The sequence below is a fragment of the Carcharodon carcharias genome, chromosome 1 (genome assembly GCF_017639515.1).
Source record: "Carcharodon carcharias isolate sCarCar2 chromosome 1, sCarCar2.pri, whole genome shotgun sequence".
NCBI classification, from domain to species: domain Eukaryota; kingdom Metazoa; phylum Chordata; class Chondrichthyes; order Lamniformes; family Lamnidae; genus Carcharodon; species Carcharodon carcharias.
Genome location: NC_054467.1, coordinates 13,115,725 through 13,141,624, shown reverse-complemented (window position 1 = coordinate 13,141,624; position 25,900 = coordinate 13,115,725). Strand labels below are relative to the sequence as shown.

At 41.4% G+C, this 25,900-nt stretch overlaps 1 protein-coding gene across 1 annotated transcript in view; it reads right to left on the bottom strand.

The window, feature by feature from the left end:
- LOC121277979 overlaps window positions 1-25,900 on the bottom strand; it is a 97,692-nt gene that overhangs the window by 22,597 nt on the left and 49,195 nt on the right. Inside the window, exons 29-41 of the mRNA XM_041187980.1 lie at window positions 23,259-23,415; window positions 21,880-21,956; window positions 17,701-17,922; window positions 15,013-15,104; window positions 14,297-14,427; window positions 13,333-13,487; window positions 12,656-12,732; window positions 12,163-12,263; window positions 9,199-9,258; window positions 7,759-7,864; window positions 4,129-4,321; window positions 2,304-2,461; window positions 1,033-1,101 (exon numbers count right to left, since the gene is read on the bottom strand). Of these exons, the coding sequence (XP_041043914.1) occupies window positions 1,033-1,101; window positions 2,304-2,461; window positions 4,129-4,321; window positions 7,759-7,864; window positions 9,199-9,258; window positions 12,163-12,263; window positions 12,656-12,732; window positions 13,333-13,487; window positions 14,297-14,427; window positions 15,013-15,104; window positions 17,701-17,922; window positions 21,880-21,956; window positions 23,259-23,415 (1,598 nt within the window). The remainder of the gene's footprint in view (window positions 1-1,032; window positions 1,102-2,303; window positions 2,462-4,128; window positions 4,322-7,758; window positions 7,865-9,198; window positions 9,259-12,162; window positions 12,264-12,655; window positions 12,733-13,332; window positions 13,488-14,296; window positions 14,428-15,012; window positions 15,105-17,700; window positions 17,923-21,879; window positions 21,957-23,258; window positions 23,416-25,900) is intronic.

Below are 25,900 nucleotides of genomic sequence, written 5' to 3'. Positions count from 1 at the left end.
TGCAGCAAGTGGTAATGATCCAGGATGCTCTGCCTTAAAGAGTGGTGAAGCAGATTCAATAGTAACTTCCAAAAAAAAGTTGGTTAAATACCTGATAAGATGAAATTTACAGGGCTATGGGGAAAGAGCAGGGAAGAGTCGGATTAATTCCTGTAGCTCTTTCAAATAGCCAGCACAGACACAAAGGGTCAAATGACTCCCTTCTGTTCTGTAAGATTCTGTAATTCCAACTTTCTTTTACAAGCGTTGTTTAAGGCAATGATTTGCATGTTTAGATTGGTAAAGTGTGAAGCAGCATTCAAACTTCCACTGGAACTGTTATCAAACATTTATGACCATTATATATTTGAAAATATCCTGGCTGCATGCATGCTGTCTATAAAATCTTACTTCTTATGGCCACATGTTTCTACAATTTTCTATGGAGGTCTGGTGGCTCAGTTTGTAGTGACACTGCCTCTAACTCAGAAGCCGTGGGCTCAAGTCCTGCTTCTGGATCTATTGGCTAAAGAAGGGGTATGTATAACTCAGTTCAACACGTTGATAATTAGCTTCCTAACCCTTCTACCACTATCTCATTATTCCCCAAGGGGAGGAGAAACAAACACGTGGGACAAGCTATGATGTTGTGTTGAACTTTGCTATTATGAGCTCTGACCTCCACATTTGTAATGGAACTGCCTATGTAAACATGTCCAGCTGTAGTACACCTCCCTGCCAGTGGTGGCACTGCAGTTTTGCAGCTGGTCCTGCAGGGAAACCTCCTTGCATCAGCCAACTCTACTTCTCAAATTGCCATAAATTTTGTTTACCAATTTCTTTGCCAAAATGCTTATTATAGACTTCAAGACAGCAACAGAGAAACTCCAAGCCTATTTTCCAGCTTTTCCAACATGTTGCCATTGGGGTTGCAGCAGGAGTGTGCCAGAAGGTGCCTTGGGTTATCTGCCCCTTAATATGAATGTCCGGAAAAACAGGAAGCCTTGGGATAATTTTCAGTTCAACCTTGTATAGAAATATTTATCCACCTACCTTTAAATTTTCCATTACAGGAATGCAAAAATGTCTCTCTGTGATCTTTGTACATCTGCTCGAGTTTATCTGCCAGGGTGGAATTAAACATTAATGAATATTTTGTGATAGAGTACAGGAGCAATTTGAGACATGACGTGTGGTAAGTGTAGCATGCTTGGGTGGAACAGATGAATTTGGACCAGTTCCAAAAATGATCACATTCTAGGGTTTCCTTCCTGTTATGACTGGCTCTGCTGTAGATTAATCGATAGAGACTGATTGCCATGATTAGCTGTCAAGTCCATTATCATTGTATCATGTGACTAGAAGAACACTAGAAGGTGGATTAGACAATATTTGGTCTTTCATGATTAACAATTCTTCTGTTACTATCAATGCTCCCTTTAAAATTTTCTTGTTGTGCGTGGCCAGTTTTTTCCAATGCATGGTCTCTTTACATTAATTTGTGCATGTGAAATCTTCATAACAGAACAAGCCCCTCCTGGTATTCCAGGCTGCTGCATGGCAGCATACTCATGCAGTTTAGCAGGAGCATTGGTTACTATAAGAGGCACAGCATGAGAAAGGCCAATTGGTCCATCAAGTCTCATTTCCCCCAACAGACGACGTATAAGTTGCTCTGTTATAGGTTAAATTAAAAGTATTTACTCCTGAACAATGACAGGTATAACATCCAAGAGAAAACTGTGAGAGGTGACCTTGTGAATGACACTTTGACAGTCTCACTCTTGTTGAAAAATTGTGAGAAGTGGGCCTGTGATTTCTTGATAGGAGCAATTTACAAATGCCTCAATTTTAACAAGAAACTGATGGAATATGGCCAAACGTCCATTTTATACCATGTCTGATTTTACTTTTCCATTGACTTCAATACAGAGTTCATTCAGACTGGGTGCAGAATGGGCATCCAAACTGAATTCACCCTGTCCCTGTTGGGTGGATTAGGTATACTGAGGCTACAGTATCCATCTAATGGTAAGTGCGATGTTACTCAACCCTGACCCAGTTGCATTCTAAGTGTAACTGCAATTTTAGATTTATAAGATTCCTTCACATATAGTAAAACATTGTAAGGTGTTTACAGAGTGAAAAACAAACGGAAATAATAGTGCAAAGAGAGTGAAGGGAGGTGACTGGTCAAAGAAATAGGGTTTCAGGATTCATCTGAAGATTGGGAAGGGAGGTAGCAAGCTCAGTTCCAGATCATGGGCACAGGACAGCTAAAGGTGGAACAAAGTGAAGGGGGACTCACTTAAACTTGCACCTACCTTGTAAAGTGCTTGCAAAATTTTTAATGAATCATGTAGTTTGGAGCTGACTTTTGAAGTGTCCTCCATGGCGAGTTGAAGAAGTCGATTTGATTCTTTTTTATACATCCTCACAAGGCGCTTGAAGAAATAATCAGGCATCGTACTCCACCAACACTCTAGTCAAGAAAGAGCACAGAAATGTTCATGCAGAATAAAACACAGCAGATCAGATGGTAAACCCTCAAAAAAGCAAACAGCATGATGAACTATAAAGTGGGTGCTAAGCTTAAAACAACCGTATCAGCCCTTTGCTGTGTTATGATATGGCAGGTGGTAATTGCTGGGCTGACCAAATCCAAGAGGGAAACTTGACCAAGCTATCACAACGATTTGCAATCAATATTTTTATTATGAGAAGGTATGTGTACTGAAGTCAGAAGTAAAGATTCCACTATCACTTTTGGAGTTTTTAAATATTAAATTAAAACATTTATTAACAAAAGAAAATAAAATTTAAACACAGAAGATTATAGTTACACAGTTAAATTTAGTCTTATAACATTTCCCAAAAGACTTCTACTTAGCTAGACTCACAAATAAACACCCTTTTCCAGGCAACAGTCCCTATAGATTCTTAATCTATAAAACATCCAGTAATATTACCACAAGGCACCCATGTTGCTCTAAGTGAGGTTTTTCACAAGGTCTTTCTCCCTTAACAATGCAAATCCAAGGGTTTATAACAAAATCTTGCCTTTTGGAATGACCAGACACTTCTCTGGGGTGCCTAGAAATTGCTTCCTTCACAGGACAGTGCTTACACAGCACACTCTTCAAGATCACATGGCCATACACCTCATACAGCTTTCAATCTTTCCTTAAATATATTTTCCCTTTCATCTTTAAACCCATTGTTCTTAAGTTTCTTTTGAAAGTTACCTTTCCCAGAATCTAAAATTCTTTCATGTTGTCTTTATGGCCACTGCTTTCAGGAAAAATAAACTTAATCATTTTGCTTTATTTATGATCTTTTCCAGTTGTAAAACTTCCTTTTCTCTCTCTTTAAAATTCAATAGTTAAAAATTCGCTCCTCATTTATCTCCTAATGCAAATTTGTATTCATACTGTATCTACTGGTATCCCATCTTACCTCGTTTGTCTCTACTTCAAAATTGCCAGCTTTACACCTAACCCTTTGATGATTTAAATCTTGCAATCTGACTGTCTTCAGTATAATTAAATTAGTCGCGTACACACACACACACACACACACACATACACACACACACACACTCACACAGACACACACACACACACACACACACACACTCACACAGACACACACACACACACATACACACACACACACACTCACACAGACACACACACATACACACCCAAACCCACAAGTTTGCTTCACAGTATCCCGCAGTGGTACCGGAAAAAATAGTATCTTCTTTTACAGCTGATAATTTCCTCCAGAATTCTCCGAATTGCTTATCTTAACTTCAGCAGAAACACCGTGTTTACACAAGTGTTTCTGCTAAAGTTCTGTGCAGGAGATGCACCAGTGCTTAAGTACCTTGTCTAATTTTGATCACCCAAGATGTTCAGCCCCTGAAGGCCATATGGATAGACAGATCAGTGTTTCTACAATGCCTTTCACAGCCTCAGAGCACCATAAGGTATTTTACCATCAATGGGGTATTTTTTGAAGCATTGTCATTGTTGGAATATATGAAGTGTGGAAGTCAATTTGATTTCCGAATTATTTTCTTTTAATTGTGACTATAAGTGTTTTTAATTATGTTTAAATGTTTAAAATACACTAAAAAAAGCTTACCAAGAACTTTGAAAGAACTTGTTCTAAGTGAGAGAATGGCTTTGTTTAAAGAGTCCGTCAGCATTGTTGTGTCCCTTAGCTCTTCCAGCACAGCGATGAGCTCTGGTAGAATAATGTAAACTCGCATTGTTTCCACACAAGCCGGAGATTGAGGCAATGATGGGATTAGGTAATTCTGTACTGCATTCTTCACCTGTAAAATTGTGAATATCAGCTGCTGTAACTCCTTTATAATAAAGTCCACTTCATACACTTCGAGCATTAACATAAGAACATAAAGAAATAGGAGCACAAGTAGACCATACAGCCCATCGAGCCTGCTCCGCCACTAACATGACCATAGCTAACCTTGGGCTTCAATTTCACTTTTCCACCTGTTCCCCATTTCCCTAGATTCTCTGAAACATCAACATCCGCCCAACTTAGCCTTAAACGCACATCCACAACCATCTGTGGTAGGGAATTCCAAAGCTTCACAACCCTCTGAGATGAAGGAATTTTTCCTCATCTCAGCCCTAAAGGATCAGCCCCTTATCCTAAGACTGTTCCCATGTTCTAGATTCCCCAGCTAAGGGAAACAACATCTCAGTATCAACCCTGTCATGCCCCTTCATAATTTTGAATGTTTCAATGTGATAGTTTCTCATTCTTACAAATCCTAGAGAATATAAGTGCAATTAACACAGCCTCTCATCCCAGGGACCAATCTAATTAACATTCATTGTGCTACACCCAATGCAAACATATATTCTTTAAATATGGAGACCAAAATTGCACACGTATTCCAGGTGTGAACTCACAAAAGCCCTGTAAAATTGTAGCAAGACTTCCTTATTCTTATACTCCAAACCCCTTGCAATAAAGGCCAACATGCCAATTGCTTTCCTAATTGCTTGATGTACCTGCATGCTAACTTTTTTGTGTTCATTGTACAAGTACATGCAAGTCTCCCTGAACATCAATACTTACGAGTTTCACACCTTTTAGAAAGTGCTCTGCTTTTCTATTCCTATGACCAAAGTGAATAACCTCACACTTCCCCACATTATACTCCATTGTTGCCCACCTGCCTAATCTGTCTATAGGTCTTTGCAGCCTCTTTGTGTCCTCTCACCTAGCTTTGTATCGTCGGCAAACTTAGATATATTATTCTCTGTCTCTTTGACTGGGTTATCAATATAGGTTAATAAAACGGAACCCCAAATTGTGCTTTTTTCATATTCCTTGTTGACATCAGAATATTCATTACATTTCGCAGGTGAATTCTTGCAACAAAATATATAACTGTTTGGGTCGAAAGATAATTGAAATGCAGATGTTCGGACATGGGTACAATAGTATTATAGTTGAAAGGAATTTTTAAAAAAGCGGACAGGGCTCCCCCATTCATGCTAAACATTTACAAGTTTAATTTAGGAGATTTCCATGTAACGATTCTTGGAGCAATCTGTTGTGGATTTGCAAGATCATTTAGAGAAGGTTACAAATGAAGAAGTGATTTATTTTGTAATGTTCAACATCAAGAGAAAGAGAAAAATAGCATGTTTCTTAATGATTTGCAAGAACAATGTTTTTCATTTTGACAGCTGTTTGAAGGATTGAGAAGTATTCCACAACTGCCTGAAATGTACCCAACAAGCATTTTGGCGGCTGTTTCAATTTCGTGCTGGATTTCAAATCACAGATCAACCCAGATTCCCAGCATCAAGCAACAATAATAATTAGTGCTTGTATAATGCCTGTAGCATATTAAAATGTGCCCTCTATAACTGAGCATTTTCAGGGTAAGTGTATGTTCCGGGCTCAAATTTTACTCTATAAAGAACAAAATTATTATTGTGAGAATAATAAATTCTGTGGTGCACTGTGGCTGTAAAGATTAAACATGTTATTTGGGACAAGGGGAGAAAGAAGGGGTGTATCTGAAATTTCATGAGGACAATATAGGAGGAGTAAATTAGTTTGTGAAGTGATAACATGTATTTCATTGGAAACTCCTGTGCTGAAATCCAGATCTGATGTACTGGATGTGACACTTCATCAGTTCCAATGAAGGGTCCCACTCGAACACGTGAAACTTTCTTTCTCTTTTGTTGACCTGCTGTGTGCTTCCTGCGTCTTCCGTTTCTATTTCAACTGACAGCTCTGTTATCTAACAGCGAGTGTGGTGAAGCAACTCGCGGTGTCGAACTGGTCAAAACTAGTAAGGTAAATTAGGCTCATGTTGAATCAGTAACTTTACAACACGGCATTGGCTTAGATGGAAAAGGAAAGAATTGTGGTGCAAATACAAACTGCCGCTTCACCACACTTCACCTTCCGGTTTGGCTCTACTGCGAAAGACCAATTTCACCTCCTGTACATTTTCAAATACTTTAACTACAATGTTGCATCTATGAACAAAGAAAATCAAATATTTGTATTTATTGATGTAAATCCCACAGCATCTTTAATCACAATACTATGACATCGGAGTACCTATGGTAAACAGAATAGGGCACCATGGCTTGCAGTAACATCACATCAAGCTTAACCTATGGGCAGGATATTGAGGTTGGCAAGTGGGGGGGGGGCGGGCCTGTGCCGACACGTAAAATGATACAGGATGATGTCAGGCGGAACTCCCGACCTCACCCCGCGTCATTTTAATTTTCAGGTCGGTGGGGGCGCAGCCGAATTAGCTGTGCGCCTGCCGACCTATCAATGGTTAATTGAGGCCATTTAAAAAGTAATTGAACTCGTTAAAGGACCTTTTATTTTTCTATATTTAACATTTTTAAAATTTGGCGCCGATCTCCCTGAGGCAGCACTTAGCCTCAGGGAGGTCTGTGCGTTCTTTTGCGCGCATGCACAAAAAAGCGCACTCCTGGCTGAGGGAATCCACCCCACCCGCACAGAGAGCGCATTGCGCTTCCTGGCGGACGTCATGCTGGGCAAGTCTTAATTTGCCTGCCCACGTAAAATGGAGGCACGCTCCTGATCGGGGGGCCCTGATCGGAGGTGTGCCTGCACGCGCCCGCTCGTGAACTTCCCCCCCCGATGGGGGGATAATTCTGCCCTGTATGTTTCTGCGTCTTCACCAAAGTACCTACACAATACAATCCTGTCTTACTAAGTCTGAAAAGGCTGAGCCTTTAGCTTAGTGATAGCATTCCTGCTTCTGAATCAGAATGTTTAGGGTTCAAACCCCTCTCCAGACATCCCACAGTGAGTGGTTCTGAATTTGGGGCTGCTATCCAGCAGGATACTCAGGTCCAGTGGTTTCTTCTCTTTACTGTATAAATTGTGGGAGCCCATAGAAGCCTCTTACTATATGTGCCTAGCCAGCCTTATGGCTGTAATAAAGATGATTACAACAGCTTATATTTATGTAGATCCTTTGACATAACAAAAAAATCCCCAAGATGTATCACAGATTTTTATGAAACAAAATTAAACACTGAGCCACGTAAGGGAATATGAGGGTGGATGATCAAAAACTTGGTCAAAGAACTGGGTTTTAAGGAGCATGTTCAAGGAAGAAAAGGAGGTAGGGAGTCGGAGATGTTTAGGGAGGGATTAAAGTGCGTTCCAGCATCTTAATGTGTAAGAAATTCTAGGTACTCAGGAGTGATTAGTCAGTAACATTACCTGTTCCAGCATTGAGGAGTTTTTTGCCAACTTTTCGAAACCCAGATATATTGCGGACATATCTAGACCAGATGCCTCTCCATTTGTTTTGAAATGGCCATCCTTGCTGTTTTGAAAGATATCAAGAATGATAATTAATGTATTGTAGAAACAATCTGATATTGTTCTTGCTTTTATAATGTGACTGCAGATTGGTTTGAGGTACTGGTTCTTTGTGCTGACCCAAATCTATACAGCGGCCTCAAACACAGTGTGCTGGAGCACAAACACTCGAGTCTCATTGGGGTAAATTTTCACCTTCACCACCTGGACAGTGATCTCTTAAAGTGAATATGCAAAACTGCAAAACTCATACAGCCCTCCCACCCCTACCCCCACCTGTTATTCATTTCAATTAAAATGTACCCTATGGAATGGTAAGGTTGGGCCCATCCATCATCAGTCAACTTCAATGCTGTTTGTGGAGTACAAGTCATCAACCAATAAAATTCATTTTGGGAAACAACTTCCAACTCAACAACCACAATTTGCATTTATATGGCATCTCTAACATAATAAAACGTCCCTAGGAGCTTCATAGGAGCGTCATCGGACAGCAATTTGACATCAAGCCAAAGAAGAAGACATTGGCCCAGTCGATCCAAGGCTTGGACAAAGAGGTGAAGCACCTTAAAGGAGTAAAGGTGGTGAGGCATTGAGGTTTAGTGAGGGAATTCCAGAACTTAGGACCTAGATGGCTGTAAGCACGGACATCAGTGATGGAGTAAAGGAAGTTGGAGATGCATAAAAAGCTAGGCATCATAATTTCTTTCAAAATTTTGAAGCTGTTCAGCTTCACTTAAACTACTTTGCAGAAAAACAGCGCAGCAAGGTTCACCTCAGAACTGAGGCAGGTCCCCAATTCAATGCAGATAATGCTGGTGCCTGCCTGAAATACTTAAATGGCTCATACCCCAAATTCCTAGAAGAGAGCTGGAGTTAAACAAATTCCTGGAAGAGAGATGGAGTTAAAGGTACAAACTAATGGAGGAGAAGTGTTTGATCAGAGGGAATTCTGGGCAATGAATTCCCAAACTCAACTTGACTGTGGGGGATGAAGACAGCAGGAAGAGACAGACTCATCACTTAACTAAGCTCGATATTTTGACATAGAATGGACAAGACAGATGCAATAACAGAATCTGTTCAGTAAATCAAGTGACATTTCTACACAATCCTTTAGCTTCTCCAACCTTCAGCTTGGTCAGTTGTACAAACTTCCTCAAGAAAATTGTGTCAAATAAACACCAGAAAATAAAAGATGTCTTCTTGACCTTTGACAAAAATCATTTAGTTTTGGTGTGGGCCTGAGGAATAATGCAATAAACTCAGATAGAATCTGTATCAAGTCTTATTAGGATATTCTGATGCTAATTGTTGGGCAATAGAACACTCACTTACCTGACATCCAGGAAACTTCCAGACAGAGTTTGCGAAGAAGAAAATGCCCGAATGATTTCCCTGTAAATGAAATTCAGACAAATTTAATTTACATTATTGTATTTCGAATAGAGAGAGATGCCTACGGTCTATCTGTACTATGGGTAATTAATTATTTCTTAAAATGTTAAATAGTTGCGCTAATTTATAGGCAATTCAAATTCTCAGTAACTGTACAGCTGGTTCCTGTGAAAGATATGTTTTTCACAGCCTTCTATATAACAAGAGTAAACGGAAATAGTGACATTGAATTCTACGTTAAGATCATGCTATGGCCATCTTCAACCAGGATTTTATTTAGAAAATGCATCAATTGAACATGTAGAAACCAAGATGAGGTATGTTGTAAAACGTAACTCCAGCAGAACTTGCTGGTGGGTGATTGAAAAATGTTGGGGAATTGAGTCCTCAAGTTTTGTACAGTATACCAATGTCCTTAACATGGTATCCAAAACAATATGAATTTTAGGCACATAGGAGCAGGAGTAGGCCTTTTAGGCCTTCAAACCTGCCCCACATTCAATATGATCCTGACTGATCTGGTTGTCATCTCAGCTTCACTTTCCTGTCTGCCAACACCACCCCTCCCCCCCCACCCCCCACCCCCGACCCCCAGAATAGCCCTTGACTCCCTTGCCTAACAAAAATCTGTCTAGCTCTGCCATAAATAAATTCAAAGGCCCAGTCTCCACCACATATAAATGCTACAGTGCCCCAAAAATCCTCCAGTCCACTCCACTGATTGAAGTGTGGCAGAAGTACCACTGACCTCAGCTCCTGATCCTACCAGAGTATTCACATCTTCAATGGTATTAGGAACTAGAGTTAGTTTTAAATAAGGTCTGGCAGCATCGGCGGAGAAGAAAAGAGTTGACGTTTCGAGTCCTCATGACCCTTCGACAGAACTAGTTCTGTTGAAGGGTCATGAGGACTCGAAACGTCAACTCTTTTCTTCTCCGCCGATGCTGCCAGACCTGCTGAGTTTTTCCGGGTAATTCTGTTTTTGTTTTGTATTTCCAGCATCCGCAGTTTTTTGTTTTTTGTTTTTAGTTTTAAATAAGTTGTATCTGTTTTGGCAGGTGTTAGGAATAAGCTATAGCTTTAAGTTTAAGTTTAATTTAAATGTTGTATGTGTCTATTAAGAAAGGAGAAACCTGGGTTTTGGTCACTTTAGAATGGTGTCTGCAGGTCTGTGGGTTTGTTTGTATACCTGCATTTTATGGAGGCTTTATGATCCTTGAAGTGGTTTAGGGAAGTTAAAACAAAGTATGGAAACCTGTGCTGTTGCCTAGTCACAGGGGGCCCACAGAGACAGAGAAACAGAAATCAGTTTGAGTTTAATTGGTGATTATGCTCTAGGGTGAATGGAGCAGTTTAAGTCTCTCTCTAGCCAGACATACTATCAGATCGTTGAGGAAAATAAGTTTAAGGACCTTAGAAGAGTTGCTCTAAAGTTAAAGTAACAGTGAATGTCGAGTGAGTTCTGGAACTCAAGCGAGAGTTGTCAGCAGTCGACTGGGAAAAGGAACTGAAGGGACCAGGTCCTAAAGGAAAAGGAGAAAGGTCTCAAGAAGACCTTTAAGTTAAGTCAAAGGACAAGGACAGGAATCTGGAACAAGATCCTGTTCAGTGAAGTTAAAGTAAGGAGCAGAGGAAAAGGCTTTTCCTTTTCTGTTGAGAAAGCTGTGGGAAGCAGAATCAAGGCAAAGTGGGCTTGTGAGAAGCTAGAAGATCTGAGGAGACAGCCAAAGGTTGGTGCCTCCTTTCTACCGGCCTGTGAAGTAGTGGTCTGTTGGCACAGCAGAGTATCTGAGAGACAGAGAGCCTGGAAGGCGAAGCTTGAGTGGCAATCCAGGGGAAAGGAGCATCAGAAGGAGAGGGTGAAACCCTGGAGGTGGATCCTTGTGGATGATGACCAAGTAAAAGTGTTGTTTGGAAGAAGATTCCAAAGTGAGTTCTTCAAGTGTAGAGATTGGAAACTCTCGGGAGAAAGACGTGGTTCCGTGAGACCAGTTGGCTCACAGTGTGACAAGCATCTGGGGAAGTTGATGAGAGATCTACCCCATAGTTTGGGGTGTCATCTGTCACTTGATCTTGCAGTGTAGTGTATCTGACCGCAGGTCACCTATTGGTTTAAATGGGCTGCATACTTACTGTGAACATTAGAGTATAAGATCGATTTTTTGTAACCTGTGTTATCCATATGAATCTGCATTTTTCTGTCAAGGTATGGTTGTGGGTGAAGGAGTACAGTAATATAGTTAATCTTTTTCTTGTTTGATAAATGTTTAATTCTTTCGATAAAAGTTTATCAGCAGTCTCCTGTGACTCTGCTCAGTGGGCACCCTTCATGTTACTAAACAAAAAATAAAAGTTAGGAACAATCAAGCCAGGTCCCACCCAGGGATCTGACTTGTCCAGTAGTAACATCATAACACTGGCTGGCTGAGGAATGTCGGGTGCATCTTGGGAACCTATCTGGTGGCACAATGTTTGGAACTCTCTATCCATAAGGGCTCTGGCTGCTCAGTTGTTCAGTATATTCAAGGCTGAGATCAATCAATTCTTGGAATCTAAGGGAACCAAGGAATCAGGATTGGGCAGGGAAGTAGAGATGAGGCTGATGATCAGCCATGATCCAATTGGATGGTGGAATAGGCTCGAGGGCACATCTGGCTTACTCCTGCTCCTATTTCTTATGTTCTTAATATATGTGTACCACAAGAAACTGGAACTTAATTTTTCTGATTGGTGTTATTTTAGCATTAGCATTAACCCATTTAAAATAGAAGTGTTAATGCCAGACTTAACACCAACAGGTAATATTTACCATGTCTTTGCCCAGTGGAGTTTAATGAAAAATTCTGAAGGAAGTTATAGGGAAATTGGGGAAGGTAAATTGAACTTTACAGGAAGATACATTACTTTCTTGTGTTTTTGTCCATTTTCTTCTCCAGTGAACTGTCCGCTGTCATGATTCTCTTCAAAGTATTGAATGAAGATTGGTCAACAGAGGGCACCAAATCCTAGACAGAAAAAAACAAGAGCAATAGATATCTATCTGTCCACATGGAACTCTGATAAGAAACACCAGATCTCTCCAGTAGAGACAATGCTCTTTCTCCTGCAATTCTCTTCCCTTCAAGTTTAGATTCAATCATCTTGGAAAGTTACTACTGAACCTGTTTCCATCACATTTTCAGGTTAATCAATTAATTAAATTGAATTAAATAGTTATTTAATTAAATACTGTTTGAATAAGAAATGTAAAGTTATGTTTTAAATGTTAAGCACAATTATCTGAAATGTTTTTTTGGCCAAATGAACATCTATTTCCATTGTGTGGCCTTGCACTACTAATATTTCCTTATTGCATAAAACACCACCATGTGGTCTTAAAATGTATGTATCTTCTTACCACTTCATCCCGGCACTCTGCAAAACTTTGGTCTCCTCCTGCAAAAATTCTTCTCACAGCTGGTTTGGTTGTATGACCTGTCAAATTGCACAAACGTGGGTTATGCAGGCAGCCATGTCACTTAAAATACGTGTCAGCCTGTTCCTCTCTACGTCATATGTTAATTTTACATCTGTGTCTCTTCCCTGTCATATTCTTCTGTTACAAACTCGTTTCTCAATATTTGTAGTGGAAAGTGCCTATGTAATTACACACTCAAATCTCTAAGATTCTGCAGTGCATCATTTGAGTAAGGATGTAATGACAGTGTAACGTGTTTACATAGGACATTTCCATTATAAATGTAAGACATAGGAATTTATAATGTCAATATAAATAAAAAGTAGGATCGAATGTATGAGTTTAAAATGAGGACTAAATTATGCCTACACGTACTGCTTCAGTAATTCCCAGCAGCTAAGTCTCCTCCACCCGCAACTACATTCATTTTAAATTCCCTGTGTGCAATGCCACAGGAGGTTGACTTGCTTTATTTGTATTTTATATCAAATTAAATAAGTGCTGAAATTGCAGTATATAGCAACCACAGATCAACATTACATGCCAGTCTTGTTCAAATCTTTTCCATACAATCTATACAGTGGAGTTATAAAAGTATAGAAGTTTACATTGCTTACCATTTTCCATTCCATTATTGTCAGATGTGTCCATCATGTTGACAGGAAGAGGCACTAACCGATCGCTGGTCTCTCTGTTTCCCAACTGCCCATTTTCGCCACAACCAAAGGAATAAATCTTACCAGACGATGGAACGAAGACAAGTGTGTGATAGCTGTTTAAATTATATATATGTATATCTGTAACTTTACATGTCTTTTCCCAGTGAGCTTCAAACAGTGCAAAGTCTCTGTTACTCTTAAAACATCGGTATTAGTCTCGGATCAGTGCTTCAGGATAAGTAAGTGTGAATATTTACTCTCGCTGATCAGTAGGAAAAGTGTAATTCAAATGGAGAAGCTCCATTCCCCACTCATCCCTCATTTTAATGCTGCTGACTCTGGTGGCAGATCAGGCTCTCTCCAGACGCTGTCAGAAAATGGAAATTAGGGTTCCATAGGATCCTGGTGGAATACTAACCCACTCTCAAGTGGTAACAAGCTGGTAAAGCTGTCAGGAAGCCAGTGAGAACTTCTGAGGTGCATTAAGAAAACTTTCCTTCATAGGGTCAATCAAAGTAGTATTGCTCCTCCAGGTCCCGCAAGGAAAGTCCAGGCCTCTGCTGTCCCAGAGTTCCAAGCATCAATCCAAACCACACTCCCCACCTCACAGAAATCTTGCTTCCAGCAGCCATTACATTGTGCCAGCCCAAATGTCCACTCACCATTCCTGCTTCTCATGCTTATACCATACACTGAGACATTATTTATTTCCAAGTGAGAAATGAGTCTTTTAGATTTCAATATTCTTAAAATGTCACTGAACTCTATCGGCAATTAAATAGTTAAGCAGATGGACTCGCACAGCAAATGGCCATTAACATTCAGTAACTAAAGACCTACTTAAATTTAAATCTTTCAGGTTCACACATAAGAAAGAGTGAACAAGATTTAGCTGCATTTTATTGACGTCTTACAAACTCACCTCCCACATGCTATCTGAGAGACTTTATTTCCAAACAGGTAGCCAACTAGACGAGGTTTGATCTCATCCTCTGTAGAGTTGTGTCCAAGTTGCCCAAAACTCCCGGCCCCAAAAGTGAAAACAAGCCCATCCTAGAAGAGAAGACAATGACTTCAGGGCATGTGACATCTCATCACTAGGAAAGCCTTTGGTACTGAAATATCAGTGGCCTAGTGCCCTTTTATTAACTAGTGCACTTTAAACAAAATCTAGCGGTGGAAAACTGTTCCTTTAACTGATTCCATCTTATGTGCATTCTTTCTCTCAGAGATCTAGAGTGAGTTCATCAAATATTTGTAAGAGAAGCAGCGCAATCAGAAAATATACCTCAATGTCTGTAATCGTAAATGAAATACTGTATATATTTGCCCTATGGTAACAGATTGAAGTTCTAACTTTGTGCTAATCCATGTGTAATAACTAAAGGTTAGTCCATCCATCTTCTCTAGAGCTGGACTTAACTCAAGACTCACACCTGGGATTCATGAGCCATTTACAAGGGATGAGGAGCTGAGGTGTTTCCCCATTGTCAACCCACAATTTTTATCACTGGACTATCTTATCCTAGATAGGCTGCAACCTAAAGGGTCCTCAACTGACATTTACAACGTGGAGATATCCCACACCTGAACAAGGAAAACAACTGAGATTTAATTTCAAATTCCTCCTGAACAAACCTTTGTCAGAACAGCCGTGTGCTCTTCTCCACAAGAGATATGGACGGTCTTCTTACACTCTAACAGCTTCACATAGTTGGGCTTATGTCTATCTGTAAGAAGGATTGAAAGAGCGATTAACTCACATTCCTCCTCCTATTTCCAAAGTGATAATCTGTTCTAAGGTATTTGGGAAAAAGTAATCAGAATGGATTCACTATAAAGTTTCCAAATGAAAACTATTAAAGGAGTCAAAATTACTGAGCCCTAATTTCTTGAAGTGAACATTCACAGCAAAGACTCAGAAGGGCCCATCAGGTAGATCAAAGTTTTTTGAAGTGTCTGTGGACTTGGTTGGAGGAATGTGGGAAGCTTAAGATGAGCATTCAGAATGAAAATGGTCAGAGGAATGAACTGTAACTACTCTTGCCACTGAACAGGAAATTGGAATCAGGGAATCCTAGCCGCCAGCTCACGTGTGGTTTCTTCAACCACTTTCGTCATCATTGAGCATCCTGAAACCTCAGCTCCCACCAAATCCCCAGTCCCTTTGCCGCTTCCCCTGCTTCCTCACATCCCCTCGCCGCTGGCTCATCTCTCTCCCGCTCTGTTCACCGCTTCTCCCTCCCTCCCCAAACCTGTGCCTGTCCTGTGGCCCATCATCCATCCCTTTGCTTCTGCTCTCCATGCTTTTCCTTTCCACTCCTGACCAACTGTTCCACAGATGTGAGCCCGTGACGAGGAGAGTAGCAACCAGGAGCAGGGGTATCGGGATGGAGGTAGGGGTGTGAGGAACCAGCAAGGGAAGTGCTGGAGGGCCACAGTGGCATGCGAGGGGAGCAGCGAGGGGCCACAGGAGAAGTGGGAGGGAGCAGCGGCTGCAAGGAAATGAGAGGATGCTGTGGGGAAATGAAAGAAGTGAAAAGGGGAACCAGAACAGTGTCATGTTGTCTTTTCCGTCTTTGTTCAATCTTCGCCATTTTTAATGCAGGCAGCTGCCTGGGTCATTGCTGCCGGTGACATCACAGGGTCTGACGTGACATCTGCACATGTGCAGGAAGTGTCTCCTCCTAGTGTTATGGCACAAATAAATACAGCTGTTGCGATGGACATGTCTGAAATGTTAATTGTCACCCAATGGAGATCTGAGCTCAATTGCTCATCCAACAGCATATGAAAACCCAATCTCTTTTGAGGATGGTTGAAAGCTGTCTGAATGAAGCTGAAGCAGACAGGTCTGTTCTGGGCCTTGATTCTGTAAATCAAAATCTCTTTCTTAATGTTGTCAAGCTACAGCTTCAGGAGACAACACTTCTGTTTGTTCTATTGAGTTGTCCAGCAACCAGATGAATGGAACTTTCCACTTTTATGCCAAATGACTGAAAGAGGACAAACTGCTTTCATGATCCTTCCCATTAACTTGAGGAATCAAATAATCACTGCCATCATTGAACTAAAAGCTTCAGTAACACATTTCAAACACTCTCATCACTTTCTTGTCACTAGCATTCAGCCAAGTCACACCTGAGAGAGAACTTTTGTTCCTATTGTGCACTAGTTTAGTTTTGTTTCCATACCTTCCAAGTAATACATAAATCTGTGAAAACTTCCCACTTTTTCACAATCCATTTCTTAATCCTGTTTAAGCAATAGGTTGTCAGGAATCCAAAAATACTCGAAACTCCCAATCAAATAATGAAAATTGTCAAGATGCTTTGATTTTCCAACAACACCCAAACGAACTGAACTAAGAGCTTGTGTTCTCCTATTATGTTCGAAAGCACCTGTTGTGTTTCTGTTTCAGTGAAACATCGATTAATGAATCACATAGGAGGGCATTTCTGCCTCAATACACATTTAACTGGTGACGTTCAAGAGCATATTGGAGCAGATTTTATGGTTGTAATGACCGAGAAACTGTCAGCAAGAAATACCTTTTTTAAAATTAATTTATGGGATGTGGATGCCAATAGCAAGGCCAGCAGTTATTGCCCATCCCTAATTGCCCTTGAGAAGGTGGTGGTGAGCTGTCTTCTTGAGCTGTTACATTCACTGTGGTTGACGGTTACAATCACTGTGAATCTGTCAGCAAGAAACAATTATCTTTGGAATTCACTGATTTTATGGAATCTTCTATTTTTTATGCTATTAGTTTCATTGTAATTAAGTCTTGCTGAATGAGGCTTACCTTTTTTCTTAAAACAGCGTAGTAAGCCAAAACTACTTACGAACAACTTCTCTGTCTCTGAAAATCTAATTTTATATTTATGGAATGCCAAATTTCTCCTTTCCATGCTATAGTCCATTGGTTTTTTAAATAGCTTTAAGAAATAATTTATCTAAGATAGTTCAGTTCTTTCCTTAATCCAATGCCTATGTCCAATCATTATTTTACCTTGTTACTTCCTGATTTTCTGTCAGTGAGAATTCTTCAAAGTGATTGGCTGCTTAGCCTGCTTGCTGACATCACTGATTGCTGGTTCCAGAATGAAATTCACATCAGGAAAAGTGAAACCCTTGCAACAGAGATCCCTAAGTCATTGTGGGCAGATTTCTTTGAGATCCATGATGAGCACCATCATTTCGCCACTGGCTGCAAAATCTGGGTCTTTGTTAAAGGATTCCCTGGTTTGGAGCAGATGCAAAGCTCAGGAAATGGAAGCAACAGAAAGGAAAAGGAGGGACAATAGTTTTTGGAAACACTCTTACCTTCTGTGTCCTTGAGCCCCAGCTGCCCGTGATTGTTTCTTCCCCAACCGAACACGGCCCCCGAGAGAGACAGGGCGAAGCTGTGTTCTCCTCCTGCAGTGATCTGAGCCACTGGCATCCCAGTGAGAGATGTCACACACTGAGGGCTGTGCTCGGAGTCACCTTTTGTACCAAGGCCAAGCTGGCCATAAGTGTTCTGTCCCCAGGCAAAGAGTTTGCCATCTTTCAACAGAAGACAAATGAGAAAATAAAAAATTACCTTTGGGTTCTAATAAATGTATTCTAATTTTGAAATGAAAATGTTTAACTCATGATTATGTTTAACTTCTACAAGAAAACTGAAAAATAGGAAAAATGGTTTCTACTTTAACTTCATTCCTATAAAGTACTGAATATTAATAATGTTCAGGATATTAAATATTTAATTATAAATGACCAACAAACCAATTCTCTTGCAGTCCATATACCTCAGTATTTACTGTTCCATTCAATGGTGTTGTACCCAGCTTTGAATCAGAAGATGAAGGGCTTGAGCCCCACACCTGACTGCCCTGGTAAGTGGAAACTAGAATATGGTCTCTAATTATGTCCTTGGACTCCAGACAGGCTACTCAAATCTAGCTGCAGTAACCACTCGCTCAGTGATACTATTCTCTGAGTCAGAAAAGATTGAGTTTGGCCCTCACTCCAGGCAGCCTTGGCAAGCAGAGACCAGAGCACTAGCTCTGAATGGTGGCCCAGTGGGGGTCTGAAAGTTGTGTGTTGCTCCATCCCTTAGTAAAGAGTAGATGGGGCTCTTTATCCTTTGTTGCTGTCCACCTGGGAGATGATGCCCTAACGATCAAAAACAACGGCCAGGATTTTACAGTCGGCATACGGGGGTGGGTCCAACATGCGGCACGTAAAATGACGTGCAATGATGTTGGGCGTGCGTCCCGATGTCATTGTGCTGTCTCGCGATGTTCCGTTTGGCGGGTGCACGCCGGATTCGTGCCTGCCAATGATTAAAGGGCCTGTTAAGACCATTAAGGAGCTAATTAATTTCAAGTTTACGCTGCCCGTCCAAACTAATGCTTGGCGGGCATGTGAAAAGGCCACGCAGCCTCTACATTTTTTTTAGGAAACCTCACCCACGAGCGGGGCGAAGTTTCCTACAGCTTTTACAAATAGAATGAAAACTTTTTATTGAAAAATAAAAACATGTCCCATCTCACGTGACACAGTCACAGAAGGGGACATGTCTCATTAAAGTTTCATTGCATTGAATTATTTGTTTCAAAAGCGCTTCAGTCTCCCTGAGGCAGCTCCGTGCCCCAGAGAGATCGGAGCGCTCTTTCACGCATGTGCTGGACCCGACTCTCCCCCCCCCCCCCCCGGGCTGCACAGGTAGCACTCAGCGCTACTGCTCACGTATTACGCTGAGAGGGCCTTAATTGGCCCACCCGTGTAAAATGGCAGAGCCGATCCCGGGCGGCAGTCGCCTCTCCAATCACCCCCTCCCGCTCCTGCTCAAAGTGGGAAAAATTCTGCCCATGGTGGAACGCAATGGGAAGCCATCTCAGCAACTCTTCCTATGTATGTGGCTCGCGAATCACATGTGTGGGGGCTTGAGGTAGCACCTGTCTGGGGGGCAGAACACAAGGGACTGACTGGTGGACACTGTCCCTAACTTTCACCTGTTAAACAGTTTTGGCAGGAGAATAATATCAGTCCTTTCTCTAATTGTGAGCTCAAATACCAACATGGCAGTTTCAGAATTTGAATTCAGTTAAAAAAAAAACTGGAAATATAAATCTGTCTTTTCTTTGCCTTCTGAGGCTGGCCTAGCAATCCACTTAGTTGTGGCAAACCGTTAAATTGTGGTAATTAAGCATAAGACTGGCCAGCGATGTCGGCATCCAGAGAATGGGAAAAAAAGATAGTTTTCTTTATTCATTCATGGGATGTGGGTGTCGCTGGCTGGGCCAGCATTTATTGTCCATCCCCACTTTGAGAAGGTGGTGGTGAGCTGTCTTCTTGAGCCGCTGCAGTCCGTGTGGTGTAGGTACACCCACAGTGCTGTTAGGGAGGGAGTTCCAGAATTTTGACCCAGCGACAATGAAGGATCAGCGATATATTTCCAAGTCAGGATGGTGAGTGGCTTGGAGGAGAACTTCCAGGTGGTGGTGCCCTTGTCCTTCAAGAAGCCTGATGGAAATCACCCTCAATTCCAAGGGACCCTCACCACTGCCAATGACACTGTTGCCATCAGGGGTGAAGGGAGTGAATGTTTGTGGATGCAGTGTCAGTCAAGCGGGCTGCTTTGTCCTGGATAATGTCAAGCTTCTTGAGTGTTGTTGGAATTGTGCTCATTCAGGCAAGTGGAGAGTATTCCAACACACTCCTGACTTGTGCCTTGTAGATGGTGGACAGGCTTTGGAGAGTCAGGAGGTAAGTTACTCGCCACAGGATTCCTAGCCTCTGACCTGCTCTTGTAGCCGCAGTATTTATATGGCTTAGCTGAACCTTATCAAGTTGAAGGTACGAAAGGAAACTGTTTGGGGGCATTGTTTTGCATGAAATATTTATAAAAAGGCTTGCATTCATATAGCAACCACAAAGGTGAATTTTTGTAGCCCAAGGTGCATAGAGTCAATGAAGTACTTTGGAAGCGTGCCTGCAATAGCATAGCAGTTTGTGGTGCTGTGGTAGCGTCCCTAGCTCTGAGCCAGAAGCTCCAGGTTTGAGTCCCAAGCCAGGGCTTGATGGCCATGAAAGGTGTGTTCATAACATGGCCAAAGGATTGATTATGAACGTGAAAATCCTTTCGATACGTCTGAGGTAGGTGGTAAGATTGGGAGAGTCTTCTGGTCAGCCAGACCTTGCAGAAGACAATTGCAAGCGACTACAGTACCTTTCCAACCAATACCATGGACATCCATGGTTGCTAATGGCCTCTGAGTATCGTACCTGAACAGAGGGTTCCCTATTGTAATATAGGAAAAGTGACAGCCAATCTGCATACGTCTGATCTGTTTTCTTTGTAGGGTTTCTGTTTTTTCACATTACTGTTGCAACAAACGGTCCTAATAAAACCAGGAGCAGGCCAGCAACAGCCAGTACGATCGCAGCATTATAACTTGGCAGGAAAACAGCAATGTGATAATGACTAAATAATCAATTTTTGTAATGTTGATTGACGGATAAATATTGCTCAGGGTACCAAGGATAACTCCCCTGCTCTTCTTCAAAATAGTGCCATGGGGTCTAATATATCCACCCGAAAGGGCAGACAGGGACTTGGTATAACATTTCATCCAAATGACAACACCTCCAACAGTGCAGCAACCTTTAATACAACACTGGAGTAACAGCCTTCGTTTTTTGCGTGTACAAGTCCAGGGGCGGAATTTTACAGCAGCGGGATTGTACTTTCCCACCAAAGTCAATGGGGTTTATAACAGCCGAAACGGGGCCATAAAATTCTGCCCCAGGATTGGGACTTAAACCCACAATCTTCTGTGCCAGAAGCAAGGATGCAACAAACTGAGCAACAGCTTATATAGATGGCCAGGTACTTGTGAGGGCCATTGGGGGCGGCAGGAAAGGTGCATTACCAAAAACTGACAATAGGTACCTGCTCTAATATAAACCAAAAGCATTGGGAAAATTCAGCAGGTCTGGCAGCACTGCAGAGAGAGAGAGAAACGGACTTAATGTTTTGAGTCCAATTTGACTCTTCTTTGGAACACCCTTCTTCAGTTCAAAAGAAGAGTCACATTGGACTCGAAATGTTAACTCTGTCTCTCTCTCCACAGATGCTGCCAGAGCTGCTGAGGTTTCTCCAGTGCTTTCTGTTTTTATTTCAGATCTCCAGCATCTACAGTACTTTACTTCTTTTTTTAATTGGCTCCTGTTCCTTCTTAGTTTCTCAATGAGATAAATTAGATTAAGATTAAACAGAAGAACAGTAATTATTTTTATGTGAGGTACCATGATTGGTTTGACCTTTGCTGCACCTGGTGTAAATATGACCTTTTCCTAAATACAAACACTCCAATATTAATCATGAATTTAACAATCACGTTACAAATGATGCTAAATTCAGACCTGGTTCACCAGTGGACTAGGTGCACAGCTCCTTAATTTTAATCTGCTTATAATTAAGTTACAACAAGTATATTTTAGTTTAATTTTTACCTTTGGACAGTGCCAGTGAGTGATGGTTTCCACAGGCCACTTGAATTATGTTTCTCATACTCAAACTCTTAAGTAACCTAAACATAAGTAAAACATAAACATAATAACACATCATTTCTAAAGCTTTCTCAGGAACATATCTCACCACTTTCATTAATTTTTTAATGAAAGTTACATGATGTCATCATTAGGCTTTAATATGTAACTGCACACTGGTAGATTTTCTGTTATCATTGTGTCTCTGTATTAGCACATGGAGCAAACACAAAGCCTACAGTTTATCAGTTTATCAGAGTTATATTGCTCAATAAACAGTTGCCGAGTCCACCCAAGTGTGTTAGTGAGTCAGCCTGGGTTCAGCTGGTAGTACTCTTGTTGACTAAATTATAAAGTTACAAGTTCAAGTCACATTCCAGAGACTTGAGCATGTAATCAGTGCTGACACTTCAGGGCAGTACTGACACATAGGAGGCAGAGAGTGTTTGATAAGAAAGACTTTTGCAAGTCAACAAATGTCTTAGCGTACAGGGCAGTTGTTGTCACCACACATCTGTAATGCAGTGAGACCTGGATTGTGTATCAGCGACACATTGGAATGCTAGAGAAATTCCATCAGCAATGCATCTGCCACATCCTTTGGATTCAATAGGAGGACTATGGAAGAAAAGCTAGTGTTGAAGCCAGCTCCACAAGGATTTGGGGAAAACTGCAAAATCAATTTCAATGGACTGGACAATGTGTCCAGATAGCTGAAAGCAGCCTCCCCCACCAGGTCTTGTTCTCTCAACTCTCAAAGGACCATCATTCCAGGGGAGGATAAAGAAAATGCTTCAAAGACACTCTGAAGCTCTCCTTAAAGCACAGCAGCGTTGAGATTAATGACTAGGAGGAGCTTTCTACCAATCGTTCCAAATGGACACAACTTGTCTATCAATTTGCATCATGCTTTGAGTCACAAAGTCTCAATGATGGGACAGAGCAGTGGTAGAGAAGAAAAGGAGAGGAAGCAAATCCTGCACTCTGGATTCCACTACCTCGTGTGATGGTCTGCCCCATGCGCCCAAAGATCTGTGGGTTGAGAACCACCCTTTTCAGTCACACTAAGATCCATGGCAGAAACTCACAACCCAGGGTAGACATCATGCTATAGGGACAGCCGCTACAGTACTGACACAGAGTATGGCACTGTCTTTCCAATAAGACACTAACATTTTGACAATGTTTTCCTTGTACCTGTTGCATCTAAGTGCTAAATTCTATCATTATTTTGCCATCTTCTAACATTTAGACAACAACTCAATTTACAACACAATGGTGCAGAATTAAATAAAAACATCATTTTTTATACTTAAAGCCACCAGGAATAAAGTAGCTCTTACTGTGGTTTCATGATGGAGAACTCTTTTGTTTTAGCTGCAGTTTCCTTTGAGTTAACTTCACTGTGAAAAACAGTTCCTGCTTTAGAAAGGAACAGGATGTGGGATGTTCCACTATCCACAAAGTGGATTTTCTGCTTCCTGAATTGAGTGAAAGGTCCTACAGGGAAAGAATGAAAACAGAATATTAATATACAAGGATACAGTGGTTTGTGACTGGACCAATAATTGAGAGAATGTGAGCTGAAATCCCACCATTACTGTTTGAGAACTTGGATTCATTTTTAAAAATCAGTTACCATGAAGCTATCTGATTGTCGTAACCCACCTGATTCGCTAATGTCTGTTAGGGAGGGAAACCTGCCGACCATTTCCAGCCACTATATGAGATTGCAGTCCCACACCAATGACTCTGAACTGCCCTCTAAAATGACCCAGGAAGCCACTTAATCACATCAAAACATGACATGAAGACCTACCAATGTGTTCACCTAAGGATGGGCAATAAATGTCAGCCTTGCCAGTACTGCCCAAATCCCAGTAATGAATTTTTAAAAATCTAGCAAAGAGTATACAGACAAATTAAATTCAAAGGGGTAGTTATGTCTAGCCGCTGTCAAGTTAATAGCAAATGGAGCTGTAACAACATTGGTCACTTCACTGGAATTATACAAGGTTTAAAGGATCATGTTATGAGGGCAGGTTCCATTAGGTTGCATAAACTTGAGTTGTGAGGAGTGATTCAGTTGAGATATTTAAAACGATAATGGGATTCGATAGTTTCTCTGTATCTATTATATTTCCTCTGGTGGGGCAATCTGGAACAAAGCAGCACAAATTTAAGAGGAGAGCCAGGCCATTTGGGAGTGAAATGAGGAAACACTTCTTAAACAAAGAGTAGTGAGATCTGGAACTAAATACCCGATAGGCCGTGGATGTTGAGTCAATTAAAATTTCCAAGGCTGAGATTGATGAATTTTATTCAGTAAGGATATTGAGGAATAGCTGAGAAAATGGAATTGAGGTACAGGCCAGCTGAGATCTAACTGAACGGTGGAACAGGTGTCAGGAGCTGGATGGTCTTCTCCTGTTCCGAAGAATACACTCAGTGAAGCCACTGAAAATGCTGTTGGTCACTAACAACTGGTTACACACTTCACAGAATCAAAAATTGTTATGGTGCAGAAGGAGGCCATTCGGCCCATCGTGGCTCTCCAAGTGAGCATTATGCCTTAGCGCCAATCTCCTGCCTTTTCCCCATAACCCTGTGCATTGTTTCTATTTAAATAATCAGCTAATGCCCTTTTGAATGCCTCGACTGAACCTGCCTCCACTACACTGCCAGGCAATGCATTTCAGACCCGAACCACTCGCTGCATGGAAAAGTTTTTTTTTCACATCACATTTGCTTCTTTTGCAAATCACTTTAAACCTGTGCCCTCTCATTCTCAATTTTTGAAGAGCAGGAACAGTTTCCCCTCATCTACTCTGTCCAGCCCCTCATGATTTTGAACACCTATATCAAATCTCATCTTAGCCTTCTCCTCTCCAAGGAGAACAGTCCCAACTTCTCAAATCTATCTTCATAACTGAAGTTTCTCATCCCTGGAACCATTGTTGTGAACTTCATCTGGACTCACTCCAATGCATTCATATCCTTCTTAAAGTGGCATGCCTAAAATTGCACACAATATTGCAGCTGAGGTCTAACTAGTGTCCTATACAAGTTCAGCATAACCTCCTTGCTCTTGTACTCTGTGCCCCTATTAATAAAGCCTATAATACTGTACGCTTCACTAACTGCTCTCTCCATCAGTCCTGCCACCTTTTATGACATATGTGCGTATACACCCAGGTCCCACTGCTCCTGCACACTCTTCAGAATGTATCCCCTATTTTATATTGTCTATGCACGTTCTTCCTACCAAAATGCTGTGAGCTGAGAGTGACTGCCCTTGACATCAAGGCAGCATTTGACCGAGTGTGGTACCAAGGAGCCCCAGCAAAACTGGAGTCAATGGGAATCAGGGGGAAAACTCTCTGCTGGTTGGAGTCATACCTAGCACAAAGGAAGATGTTTGTGGTTGTTGGAGGTCAGTCATCTCAGTTCCAGGGCATCACTGCAGGAGTTCCTCAGGGTAGTATCCTAGACCCAAACATTTTCAGTTGCTTCATCAATGAACTTCCTTCCATCATAAGGTCAGGATTGGGGGTGTTTGCTGATGATTGCACAATGTTCAGCACCATTCGTGACTCCTCAGATACTGAAGTAGTCCATGTCCAAATGCAGCAAGACCTGGACAATATCCAGGCTTGGGCTGACAAATGGTAAGTAAAATTCACACCACACAAGTGTCAGACAATGACCATCTCCAACAAGAGAGAATCTAACCATCGCCCCTCAACATTCAAGGGCATTACTATCGCTGAATCCCCCACTATCAACATCCCTGGGGCTACCATTGACCAGAAACTGAACTGGACTAACCATATAAATATTGTGGCTACAAGTGCAGGTCAGAGGCTAGAAATCATGCAACAAGTAACTCACCTCCTGACTCCCCAAAGCCTGTCAACAATTTACAAGGCACAAGTCAGGAGTGTGATGGAATACTCTCCACTTTCCTGGATGAGTGCAGCTCCAA